The 11,845-nt window shown below is 32.3% G+C and overlaps 1 protein-coding gene across 1 annotated transcript; it reads right to left on the bottom strand.

Moving 5' to 3' along the window:
* Positions 1–7,083: 7,083 nt before the first annotated feature.
* On the bottom strand, positions 7,084–11,586 carry LOC133834564 (protein phosphatase 2C 51-like). Its single transcript, XM_062264216.1, has 3 exons — positions 10,741–11,586; positions 9,889–9,994; positions 7,084–7,644 (listed from the first exon to the last, which is right to left on the bottom strand). The coding sequence occupies exons 1-3, from the start codon at positions 11,440–11,442 to the stop codon at positions 7,346–7,348; spliced, it is 1,107 nt and encodes a 368-aa protein (XP_062120200.1). The 5' UTR covers positions 11,443–11,586; the 3' UTR covers positions 7,084–7,345.
* Between the last annotated feature and the right edge of the window lie 259 nt (positions 11,587–11,845).

Raw genomic sequence — 11,845 nt, 5'->3', positions numbered from 1 at the left:
AAGAGATAAAAATATAAGTGTATGGATTACAAACCTAACACGACCTTAATAGGTTTGGAACAAACCAGCTAAAACTAATCGACAGTAAGTTGGAGCATAACCCACTTTGTGTTAAGTCGAGATCGAGGCTGGAGTATCTTGCAAAACAATAGTTTCGACCTCATAACCTCGGGGAGATAACCGAGGATGAGAAAAAGTAACTAAAAATGTAAGATATAACTAAACCATTTGCATTACACACCATATAAGTACTTTCGGGTGCATGGTAAAAGTAATATCCAACCTTGACAAATAACGAGATCGGAAGCGGATAATTCGAGCAAACTGTGCATGAATGCACTGAACCTCGAGCTTAAATATAAACTATGTTTGTATGAATAAATAGGCATATATGACACTTTAATATAAATGGTGCAAAATATTTCAGCCCAAGAAATGTAAAGCATATATATTAAAGTGAAGACAAAAAATGGTATCTCAAATATCATAAAAAGGCAGCTCTTTTACGAGCTGTAGAGTTGTCTTGGCCCCATGGGCATAAATAATAAAATAAATCAAACATAAAAAACCATTACAAAGATTCAGAGGGACGCAGCCTCGAGGCAAGAATTAAGAAGGAGGAGCATTCTCCTTGGCCTTCTCAGCATCAGCATCCTCCCCGGCTCCCTCCACCTCTTCCCGAGCAGTCTCCTCATCATCAAGTCGAGCTTGCCATTTGGCCACGAGCTTCGCTTCAAGAGGGCCTAAGAAGCTGGTGTCAAGGTCGACATTGTTGGCCCAGATTCTGTACATGGCTATGTCGACTGCCCGATCCTTCTTCTCCTTAAACTCTTCGAGAAGACGAGTCTTTTCACCCTCCATGATCTCGAAAGTGATAGCCTTCTCTTATTCAAGCTTGGCATTGGTCTCCTTGACCCGAGCATTTTCCTTCTCAAGCTTCGCGAGCCGGGCGTTCAGCTTTTCAAGCTCGGAAGACTTGGCCTTTAGCTCCTCAGCTCCTGCCTCCACCTTTGCTTTTGTTGCCTTGAGCTCGTCACTCAGTTTGAGCTGAAGATCCTTCGCCTCCTGAGCAAGAGACATGCTCGAATGGACCTCGTTGTTCAACTTGTAATTGAGCTGGGCAGAGACAGCAAGAGTCTGGCATACAAAGAAATCAAATTAACATATGGACCAAGTGTAAATACAACTAATAGCGAAAGAAGAAAGGTTACCGCAGCATGGAGCTCAAAGCTCTTCTCGTAAAGAGTGTTGCAGTTCTGGGCATTGTTCAGGAACTTCCAGTGAGGAGCGTCGAAGCTGCCAAAACTCTGACCCACCCAAGACAGAATGTCCGAGGCTAGTGTAGCCTAGTGGGGTTCAGCTGCGTTGTTGATCACATACTCATCAACATGAGTAGAAATCGAAAGCAGCGGTGTCTTTGAGGACGAGGGCTTCTTCGAAGGTGGGCCAACTGTGGGATTGACCTGGGGGGCAGGAGGAGAACGAGGTAGGGTCGACAAGGAAGTCTCGGCCTAAGCAGGCGGACTCAGAGCCGTGCTCGGAGCAGCCGGAGCCGAGGGAGGTGGCGTTTTCTCGGTCCTCTGAAGGACCTTGGCAGGCCGGTCTGTTTTTCGCGACCTCCTGGGGCGCGTACTCCTCTTGGCTCCGCCACTCACCAAAATATTGTCAAGGTCGTAGTCCATCTCGCCTGCACATTTACACCACATTATGAGTTATCCTAAAAACAAAATAATTCAACATGATACAGACAGACAAGGGATAAAAAGACAAGTGGAGAGGAACCTAACTGGAACTCTCCCCCGAGCTTGTGCTCGGTGACCACGAAATTCCTCCATCTTCAGAAGAGGTAGGGGAGTGCCTTCCCTATAGGTGGATGTCAACCTCAAAAGGTCCCTATATTCGTTAGTCCTGTATTGGACGACTATTCCGTTCCATACCTCGTTCAGGCTATACATGGTGTCGTATTTCCCGAGCCAGTTATCGAACCTATGGACCCTCTCATCTACTCAAGGCCATACATAGAAATGGTTCATATCATCCTCACCCAATATTAATCTATCGGTTTTATGTTTTAGTAGTGAGGGAGACCACAAATCCGAGCTAAGGATGACTGTACCTTGTTCATCCGAGCCTGAGCTCGAGGCCTCGTCATTGGCCTCATTCCCCGATTGTGGACTCCTTTGACGTTGAGCCGGAGATGGAGGCCTAGCATCTCTCCTTGGGGGGAGGTTGCCGGTCGGCTGAGGCATGAGCTCCCACTGGTTGTACTTCTTATTGGACCAGTCGGATGTAGACTGATCCTCCCCCAAGAGGCCACATGCCCGGAGCTTGCCTTCATGTAGGAGATAGGAGAGGGATCTCCTGCCGTAGGGAAGTTGCAGCAGAGTTTCTCTGTGCTCCCTCATCTCCGTGGTGGGGGTAGGGCGATGGTAATTGGCTGGAAGATAAAACACATTTCAACTAAGCACGAGCCTAAAACAAAGTTCGAGCACAAAATAGAGGGAAGTTGAGATACTTACAAATCCCTCTGAATGAATAAAATCGAGACGGGGCTAGGCCATCTGTCCAGAAGAAGGCCTTCTTGAAATCAGGAGGGTGGTTAGGAAGATCTTCAAACATCTTCTTCTCCTTAAGAGCGTGTATTCCACCGAAAGGAAGGAAGGTGGATATGTTATGGGAAATCCCGAAGTATTAGGGAACAAAGGTGGCAGTTATTAAAAAGGAGATATTGTTGGGAATCGTGCATTCCTTAAAAAACCCTGATTTTGTAGCCGATATCTTGGTGTGCAAGATATGGTCTCTGAAATTTGAAAACCCAAAAAAGGAACCATATTTGGACCTTTTTTCACAAAAACTGGGTTTGAATCTACTATATATCAGTCAAAACACCCTAATCCTAGTGCATTAAACTAATGAATGGGTCAAAAATAAATCATAGTGCCCACGGTGTAACAGAAGCATAAACGTACATGAAGAAAAAAAAATGTATATATAACGCAAAAAAACCATGAACAAAAAACTTACACAATGTGATCGGAGGAAACAGAGAAATGGACGATTGTATGAGCGGTTGCAAGTGCGATCTCACTGAGTCAAAAAGTCTAACGTTGCTTTGTCTTCTCGGCTTGGAGAACATGCAAGAACTGGGCAAAGAAGTTTTTGGTTTTTTCTCTTTGAGAATTTGAACGTGAAAGAAAAATGAAGAAGACGACCAGAGGCTTATTTATAGGCCCGCGGGGATACAAAAGGTTCAGATTAATCTGGGCAATTGGCCAGATTCCGTATTAGATCTGACGGTCAGGAACAAATGAAATGATAGTACCACAAAAGGATGGCAGGCAGATAGGCGTGGGCAGAGTTTCAAGACACTCAAGTACATTGAGTGCGCAATACCCAGCTGACGCGTGTCCATACTCGAGTGTGTAGCGGAATGGTTCCCGAAGAAAGTAGTTCAAAAGTTTTCTTCTCATAGGATTCGAATTAATACTTTTGAGGGGGAAAAATGTTACACCAATATTTTGAGACCAGAGGTTGTGACCTCGAAAGCTGGACTCGTCAAGTGTGAGCTCAAGATGTTTAAAACGCATGTTCGTGGTCCAGATGTTAAACCCTCGAATTAAGATGGCAACCTCGAAGACATTTAACCTCGAAATTCTTTCTAAGCTCGAAAGACATAGCATCGGGATATATCTGTTGTCGGGTGTCTCCGGATCAAGTAGCCCGAGCTTTAAGAGTACAAGCTTGAAATGTAACAGCCTCGATGGTATCTACCTGCTCCGAGTTGGTCTTAGAGTAAGGAGGCTAGTTCGTAACTTATCTATAAACCTTGACCAACATGATGCTGGTTGCTGACCTCGAAAGATTTAATGAGTCATCTGATGTAACACGCTTTGTACATTTAAAGATATTTATTGTTATAACATCCCAACATTAAAGGGATATTAACAAGTCTGTTATTCACCACTGGTCTTCAGGAGATGTTTCCTTGTATATAGGAGTTACAGTATTTAATATCATTATTTTAATTAATGAGCAGAAGTATCTTCCCCAAATATGTGGGAATGAACTCTGAAAACTCTCTATAAATAAAGAGTTCATGAACATTTGCAGAGGACGAATCTTTTAATATCTTGAGAGAAATTCTGGAGAATTCATCCCTGAAGGATTTCCAGAAAACTCCAAGTCTTAATAAAATAGACTCGTGGACTAGGCAGAGTTAACTGCTAAACCACGTAAAATTCTTGTTGTTCTACCATATTATTCATCTACACCATAGTTCCTATTGTTTAATTGATCTACATTTTAAGTTGACAAAAAACGGCGTCAACAATTAGTTTTAAAAATTTATTCCGTTAAATATTTAGAATATTTCGTTAAAATTAACAAAACAAAACCGTTAAAATTAAAAAATTTCGTCATCTTCTTACTTTCTATATAGAAGATATATATTTATATATTATATATCTTCATATTTTTTTTTTGTTCAACTTAGGATATGTTAACTTTAACGTTTTTTTGGTTGCTCATTTTTTTTAAATATATCATGTTAATTAATACTACGTGTACATATATTTTATTAGAAAAATATAGTTATAAAAAATATCTTTATTGTAATTATCATAACAAAAATAATACAAAAATGTTATTAACAAATTAAAATTAAAAATAATAAAGAAATAAAAGTACGTCTCAAATAATAAAAATATGTTTCTTAAAAAATTGTCTCGGTATTTTGGAAATAATTTTCAATTTATGTGCTCGATTTTAATGAATTAGATATTGTTAGAAAGATAATTGAAAATTTTATAACTTTGTGTGAAATAGTATTAATTTTTTTAGATTCAAATTATTTAGAGGTCAAAAATAGGAGGCATGAGAATAATTACGAAAATTTTCATTTATTTTAGAATTTGAATTATTTGATTTAATTTCATAATACAATTATGTTTAATTGAGTTATTTTTGGAATTTAAAATAATAAATAATAATAATATGATAAAATTATTCCATTTGAAAATAAGATTGAGATATTTATACGGTTTTATATATAAAAAATATTTATTTATTGAAAATTTTATAACTTTGTATGAAATAGTATTAATTTTTGGGTTAATTACATCTTCTACCGTAATCTAAAAAAAATTTCGTTTTATACGGTAATGTTAACAAATTACAAAAATACGGCATTTACTACCTATTACCTATCACCCGTGTGTATATATATATATTAACCCTTTGTTTTACTTTTTTATTTCAATTTTTAATAAGAATTAGGCATATCAAATAATATAATAATAAAAGTAATAATAATTATACTTACTACCTTCAATAAAATAAAGTAATTTATTTTATTTAAAATAAATATATTTATTAATATTTATAAAATTACTCAAAAAATAAATAAATATTTATACAAATTACAAATATACTGTTAATTAAAATTAACATTAATAACTATATGTTACAATATATAGTTAAAGATAATCACAATATTATTATTCTTTATAAAAATATTATATATATTTTTTAAATCATAGCTAGTCAAGTCTCAACACTCCATGTTAAACCAAAATCATAATCTAATCCAAGTTTCAAGTTTTGTTACAAAAATATATTTAAAGTTAAAAAATTAATTTTGTAAATCTTTGTAATAATCATGTTAAATTAATTTATAAATATTTATGTAAATGTGAGTTACAAAAATAAACTTTTTAGTTGTGAAATTAGTTTTGTAAATTGTTGTTACAAAAATGTAAAACTTGTTTAAAGAAAAATGTTGTATTTCACCACTATATTCAATAAAGTGTTTTATAAATAATGAATATCTTAAATTTATATTTTTAAGTTGTATAGCATAAATATGATGTTTCATGTAATTTTTTGGTACAATATTGTAACAATATGAAAATGTATAATAATTTTATGTATATTTTCTTTATGATTTCTTAACTATAAAATATTTTCGTAAATATTAGTTACAAAAATATCTTTCTTAGTTGTAAAACTAGATTTGTAAATTATTGTTACAAAAATAAAAAATTTAGTTACAAATTTGTTTGTAAGTTTTATCTACAAAAAAAAAAAATATATATACAATTCTATAAGTGATTTTGAAAATATTATTTACAAACACGTAACAGATATTTACAAGTTCGTAACATATATTTACTAGTTTGTAAACGTTGATCACAAGAAATTGTATTTTACAGCTTTTATTTATGATTTTGCCACTCCGTATTTACAATTTTGCCATTCCGTGTTTTTATCCAAAAATTCCGTATTTTTGTAAGGTACCGTATTTTTCAGATTTTTTTTAACTTTTAGTGCATTTTTGTAAATTTCCCTTAATTTTTTAGATTCAAATTATTTAGAAATCAAAAATAGGAGGCTTGAGAATAATTACCAAAATTTTCATTTATTTTAGAATTTGAAATTATTTGATTTAATTTCATATTACAATTATGTTTAATTGAGTTATTTTTGGAATTTAAAATAAAAAATAATAATAATATGATAAAATTAATCCATTTGAAAATAAGATTGAGATATTTATACGGTTTTATATATAAAAAATCTTTATTTATTTATTTATTATATAGTGAATTGCCTATTTCAATTCATAAACTTAATTTTTTTAATTCGTATAAAAGCATAATGGGGTCATTAGACTTTCATCGTTTCTTATTTTGGTTGAATGGTTACGATCAATATTTATTATAGGGTGAGTGTTCAAAAAGGAGGATTAGTTGTGAAGTGCTCGGCTAACAATGATTATTATTACTATGAGTTGATTACATTTAAAGAATTTGGATATTAATTGTGAGTTACAGTTTGTATAATTTAATATTAATATGTTGATAATAGTAATAATTTTGAGAATATCATACTCAAGAGAGGAGACTTGTATTTTGAACATAAAAACAAAGGCTAAGGATTTTAATTTTATGAGAACTCGAACCAATTTGAATTTATATGTCAATCTCCATTATCATTTTACACAATATGTGTATCAATTATTTTGCAAACAGTACATATGGTTAGCCCGATGAAAATATTAATATGATAAAAAATTGAATGTGCATGTCACAAACGAATCACTCAACCCTTTATATACTCCAGCAAGATCAACAAACCATCAACCAATTTTAATTGACTTGAGAAGAACAGTTCTGATCCTAATCCAATGAATTCAATAATTATTTCTCACTTCTCTTTGAAATTAAACTCATCGTTGGATCTACTACGTACTATGCATGTTGAGAAACGCTTTATATATACTTATACTACTATATTATATACGTACATAATAAACAAACTGAGACAGAGACCAATATACGATTGTGTGCTAGGTTTTGGCGAGGTCGACGACTATAACACTAATGTTATCTCTGCTGCCCCGAGCCATTGCCAGATCGGCTAACACAGCGGCCGCCGCGGTTGCGCGGCTGCCGTTGAGAACCTCTTTGTTAGAAAGTCTCTTAATTTCACCGTCGAAGCATTTCTTGACGACCTTACATGCAGCTTCATTAGATACCACATCCCATAAACCATCGCTTGCCAGTATGAGAAACTCGTCATTATTAGTTCGCTTTGTCACTGTTACTTCAGGTTTCGATATTACGAATGGCCTCAGGTATTCATCACCTACAAGCGCGTATGCACAGCAAAAATTCATAGCGAAATTAAATATAATAGTTAATTAATTAATTATTAAGCTTTTTTATATATTAAATTATAATAAATGTCAAATATATTAAAGCTTGCATTGCATGTCTTTACAGATCTTCAGACGATTTAACGAAAAAAATAATTTGCTCTCTCAATTTTCTGTCCCCTTCATTTATGTTTCTACCAATTATTTATTTGAAGATACTTATTTATTTATTTAATATATATTTAGATTATTTACAATTTTTTTTTTCAAGTTAACACTATAAATAAATAAAATATCTTAAAATAATTAATGGAACAAAAAAAAATTAGAGATAACAGATTTTTTTTCCGATTCAACGCATATGTACGTTGCTAATTGCTAAGTGCTGAATTATGGACAACCAAGGAAAAAGATGTATCCATTCTATTCTATATAACATATTCAAAATATTTTGTCCAAAATATATCAGAATCATGTTTCTAGAGATCATTTTACAATATATATATATATATATATATATATTTCATTTTGCAAAGTAACATTAAAAAAAATGTCTAATATTTTTAGAATAAGACATTATATGGCGCCCAACACATTAGGATGTGATGTATTATTGTAATTTAATATTAGATTACATATTGAGGTGCAACTCTTGTTTTATCCCTCTTTTTCATTTTCTTTTATATATATATATATATATATATATTTATAGAACTGCACGCATAACAAATTTATGTATTTATATGTAAATATCACTCCAAAATTTTACCAAAAATCTTGACATAATTAGGGATCGATGTAGTAACAGTAAAAAAATTGTGAAAAAATATGCAGTTAAATGTATATATTTAGCCGTAATAAAAATATAATATGGTGATTAATATTATTTCTTCTTCACAAGAAATTACTAAAACAATGTATCACTGAATAGATTTTTTATTTTATTTTTAGTGCAAGTTAATGCCCAAATTAAGTTCTCAAGTAATTACTAAAATATACACAGTTGGTAATTAAATAACCTCTTTATTTATTTATATATATATATATATTTTTGGTTTTAACGATTTTTTACTTTTTTTTCTATTAACTTTAACGAAATATTCTTATATTTAACAGTAGATTATAAACATGACTTAAACTTAAATAAAATAAAATAAATAATTAAATAAATTAAAATATGATATTTTTGAGATATTTTACAATAATAATTATTTAAAAACAATAAAACTATATATTTAATAACTTAAATAAAATTTAATTAAACTTAAACTTAATATTATATTAAACATATAATATATAATTTTTTTTTGTCTCAAATTCAAAATCTGGAACAAACATAGACTTTAACAAAAATAAATAATTAAACAAAAATAAATAAATAAATTAAAATAGAATATATTTAAGATTAAATTATATTTATTTAAAAATAATAAAGACATATATATCATTTTTCTATTTTATGAATTTCTATGATAGTTTATTTTTTATCGCGTGATTGAAGTTATTTTCCTTCATCAAATTCACCAAACGACATTGTGAGATACATTAAAAATTAAAAATAGTTAATGTATTTCAATTCTTATTTTATTTTTATTATTAATTTCTTTTTAAATGTTGTTGTATTTTATATATATGTCATGTAATCATGTAAATACATATATCTATATCAACTTTGTGTTTAGATGTCATATATGTAGAAATTATTGATATAAATATTTATATATACAAATAAAAGTAACATTTAGTAACAACTTTTTAGTCACAATACATATTTTGTGTGACTAAATGCCACTTTTAGTAGTAACAAAAAATTACTTGTGACTAAAATGTCATACTTAATTACAAGTTATTACTAATGTAGTTTTAGTCATAATCTATATTGTTATTTTTAGTGATAGAGTTTATTGTGACTAAAAATATATTTAGTGACCATAAATTACAATTTTTGTGACTAATACTTTTAGTCATAGATTTTTGAGTGATAACATAGTTTTTTAGTGATGACATAAGTAAGATAATTTTTCTTTAGTTGCAAATTTTTTATTTTTAAGTAACAAAATTTATTATGACTAAAACTAAAAAAAATTTAGTAATACCGTAGATCTATAATTCATTCTATTATAAAAAAAATAATGAATCAGCTTTTAATTAATGACAACATATACAACTTTAAAACTAAACAAATTCAACCTAGTATATATATATATATATTTATTTATGAGATATATACGTACCTATAGATCTTGAAGTGGCAAGAACTCCTAGAACACGGTACCCATTCCAGTTTATGACCCTTCCACCTGCATCTTCAATTCTCTCCAACTCATCTGGTATATTAGGCTGTACACAAATAAAACCACATATGTATATATATATGTCAATTGCAATTTTATCAGACATTAATTATGCTTTAAACCCTTGTATTAATTTTATCACAATTAATGAGATCGATGAGAGTTAATATTGTATATATGTAGAAGATCCATCATCATGATCTTTGTGGTACTAGTTTTGATCGTATGTTCTTTTAAGAACTAACACGTTGGTATATAGCAAAGTAAAAGCGTTATTGACATATATTTGTGATAATATATTCTAAGAGACGAGTCACGCCACAAAAAGCAAGCTTTATTTACTTCAAACGCATCATTTTATTCTATTTTTTTAAGAAATAAAAATCAAACGACCAACAATTAATCCTTTTTAATCTGCTTTCTTTCGTATATATATATATATATATGGTGTACTTTTCCTAATTTCTTATCCCATGTGTCCTCTTTTATTTCTATACGATGTTCTTTCCCAAATGGGCAAGTAGCCTATCCTAATCTCAAATCTCAAACCAAAAAAAATCTTAAATTATCACAAAATTTTACACTTAAACTTCTCATTTTCCAATTTACCTTTTACGTCCTAAAAAAACCCGGCTACAAAGCTAAAAGAAAGAAAAAGTCACCAAAGGAAACTGTTTGAAACATAACAAAAGTATACCAACGTTGATCGCACAGTGTTCTGTTAAATAATAGAAATCAAAATTATTTTAAATATCTTTTGATTTAATTTTTAAAATATTATGTTTTTATTACCTTATGATCTGTAGACAAGGCTAAAGCAACACCAGCTCTTGACATAACGGCTCTACAGTCACCACAGTTGGCAACAACCACCTCCTCCTCCGCCACAACTGCCACCACCGCCGTCGACCCCACCGTCCTCGCCGCCGCATTACCTCTCACCTCCTCATCCATTTTATCAAAACACCCCTCCAACACCTTTTCCCACTCCGACCCACCATCATCATTATTTTCAAGCCTCACCAGCTCCGACGCTACCACTTCATGTAATCTTTCCCGGCACATTTCCGCCACGTGCGCGCCACCGTGTCCGTCGTAGACACCAAAAAAGTCAAACGTCTTACTTCCTTTGACTGCGAACCCTAGCTCAGCTCTCACCGCGTCTTCCATCTCGCTCCTCCTTCCTATCACCGAAACGACGCCGTAGTGCTTCCCCTCCCTTGTCTCTCTCGACAAAACGACGCCGTCGTTTCCTCCCGACGACGACGAAGACGATAACGAGACCGTTATTTTTAACGGATCCTGACGATGAAACTGTTTCTCATCACCGCTGTCATCGATCTTCGTCTGACACGTGTACTTGAGTGACTGGAGTTTCAGTACTCTCTTTCTGTTAGCTCTCTTGCTTTTCACGATCGATAGCTCCACTGAATTTAACGTCATTCCCCGGAGATCCTTCGCCGGTGGCGAGAGCGGCTTCAATTTTTTCCTCATGAAAGAATCTCCAAAAACAAAAAAAAATTAACAAACAAAAAAATCTTGACCAGCAGACATAGACAAAAGAAAAAAGATCAATGGTGGTAGGGCTGATTAATATACGTAAAAGCAGATTTCTAAAGTGAACGAATTTGAACCGTCCATTAATTTCGAATCGATGGATTAGCGCCATATGGGGTTTTAAGGACCAGTGACTTGGATTTTTCAAACAGGGACGTGGACGGTTGAGATTAAAGCCTCAACACGTGGTGTTCAGATTTCAGGGTTAGTGATTCGGTTGGAAGATTTTGTTTTCCTGTGGTCCCATTAAATTTTCGGTCTCTAGAAACCATGACGTGGCTACTTGTGCTGTCATGGGTCGTTTTTAACTTTCCTGTTTATTTTTTCATTTATTTATACG

This window comes from Humulus lupulus, chromosome 5 (assembly GCF_963169125.1).
Source record: "Humulus lupulus chromosome 5, drHumLupu1.1, whole genome shotgun sequence".
NCBI classification, from domain to species: domain Eukaryota; kingdom Viridiplantae; phylum Streptophyta; class Magnoliopsida; order Rosales; family Cannabaceae; genus Humulus; species Humulus lupulus.
The sequence above is the reverse complement of the archived record's forward strand: the minus strand, read 5'-3'. Positions and strand labels throughout refer to the sequence as shown.

Coding starts and splice junctions, on each gene's coding strand:
- LOC133834564 (XM_062264216.1), bottom strand. CDS start 11,442: ATGAGGAAAAAATTGAAGCCGCTCTCGCCACCGGCGAAGGATCTCCGG. Junction 9,995..10,740: donor CCTTGTCTACAGATCATAAG/GTAATAAAAACA, acceptor ATTTGTGTACAG/CCTAATATACCAGATGAGTT. Junction 7,645..9,888: donor TGCCACTTCAAGATCTATAG/GTACGTATATAT, acceptor ACGCGCTTGTAG/GTGATGAATACCTGAGGCCA.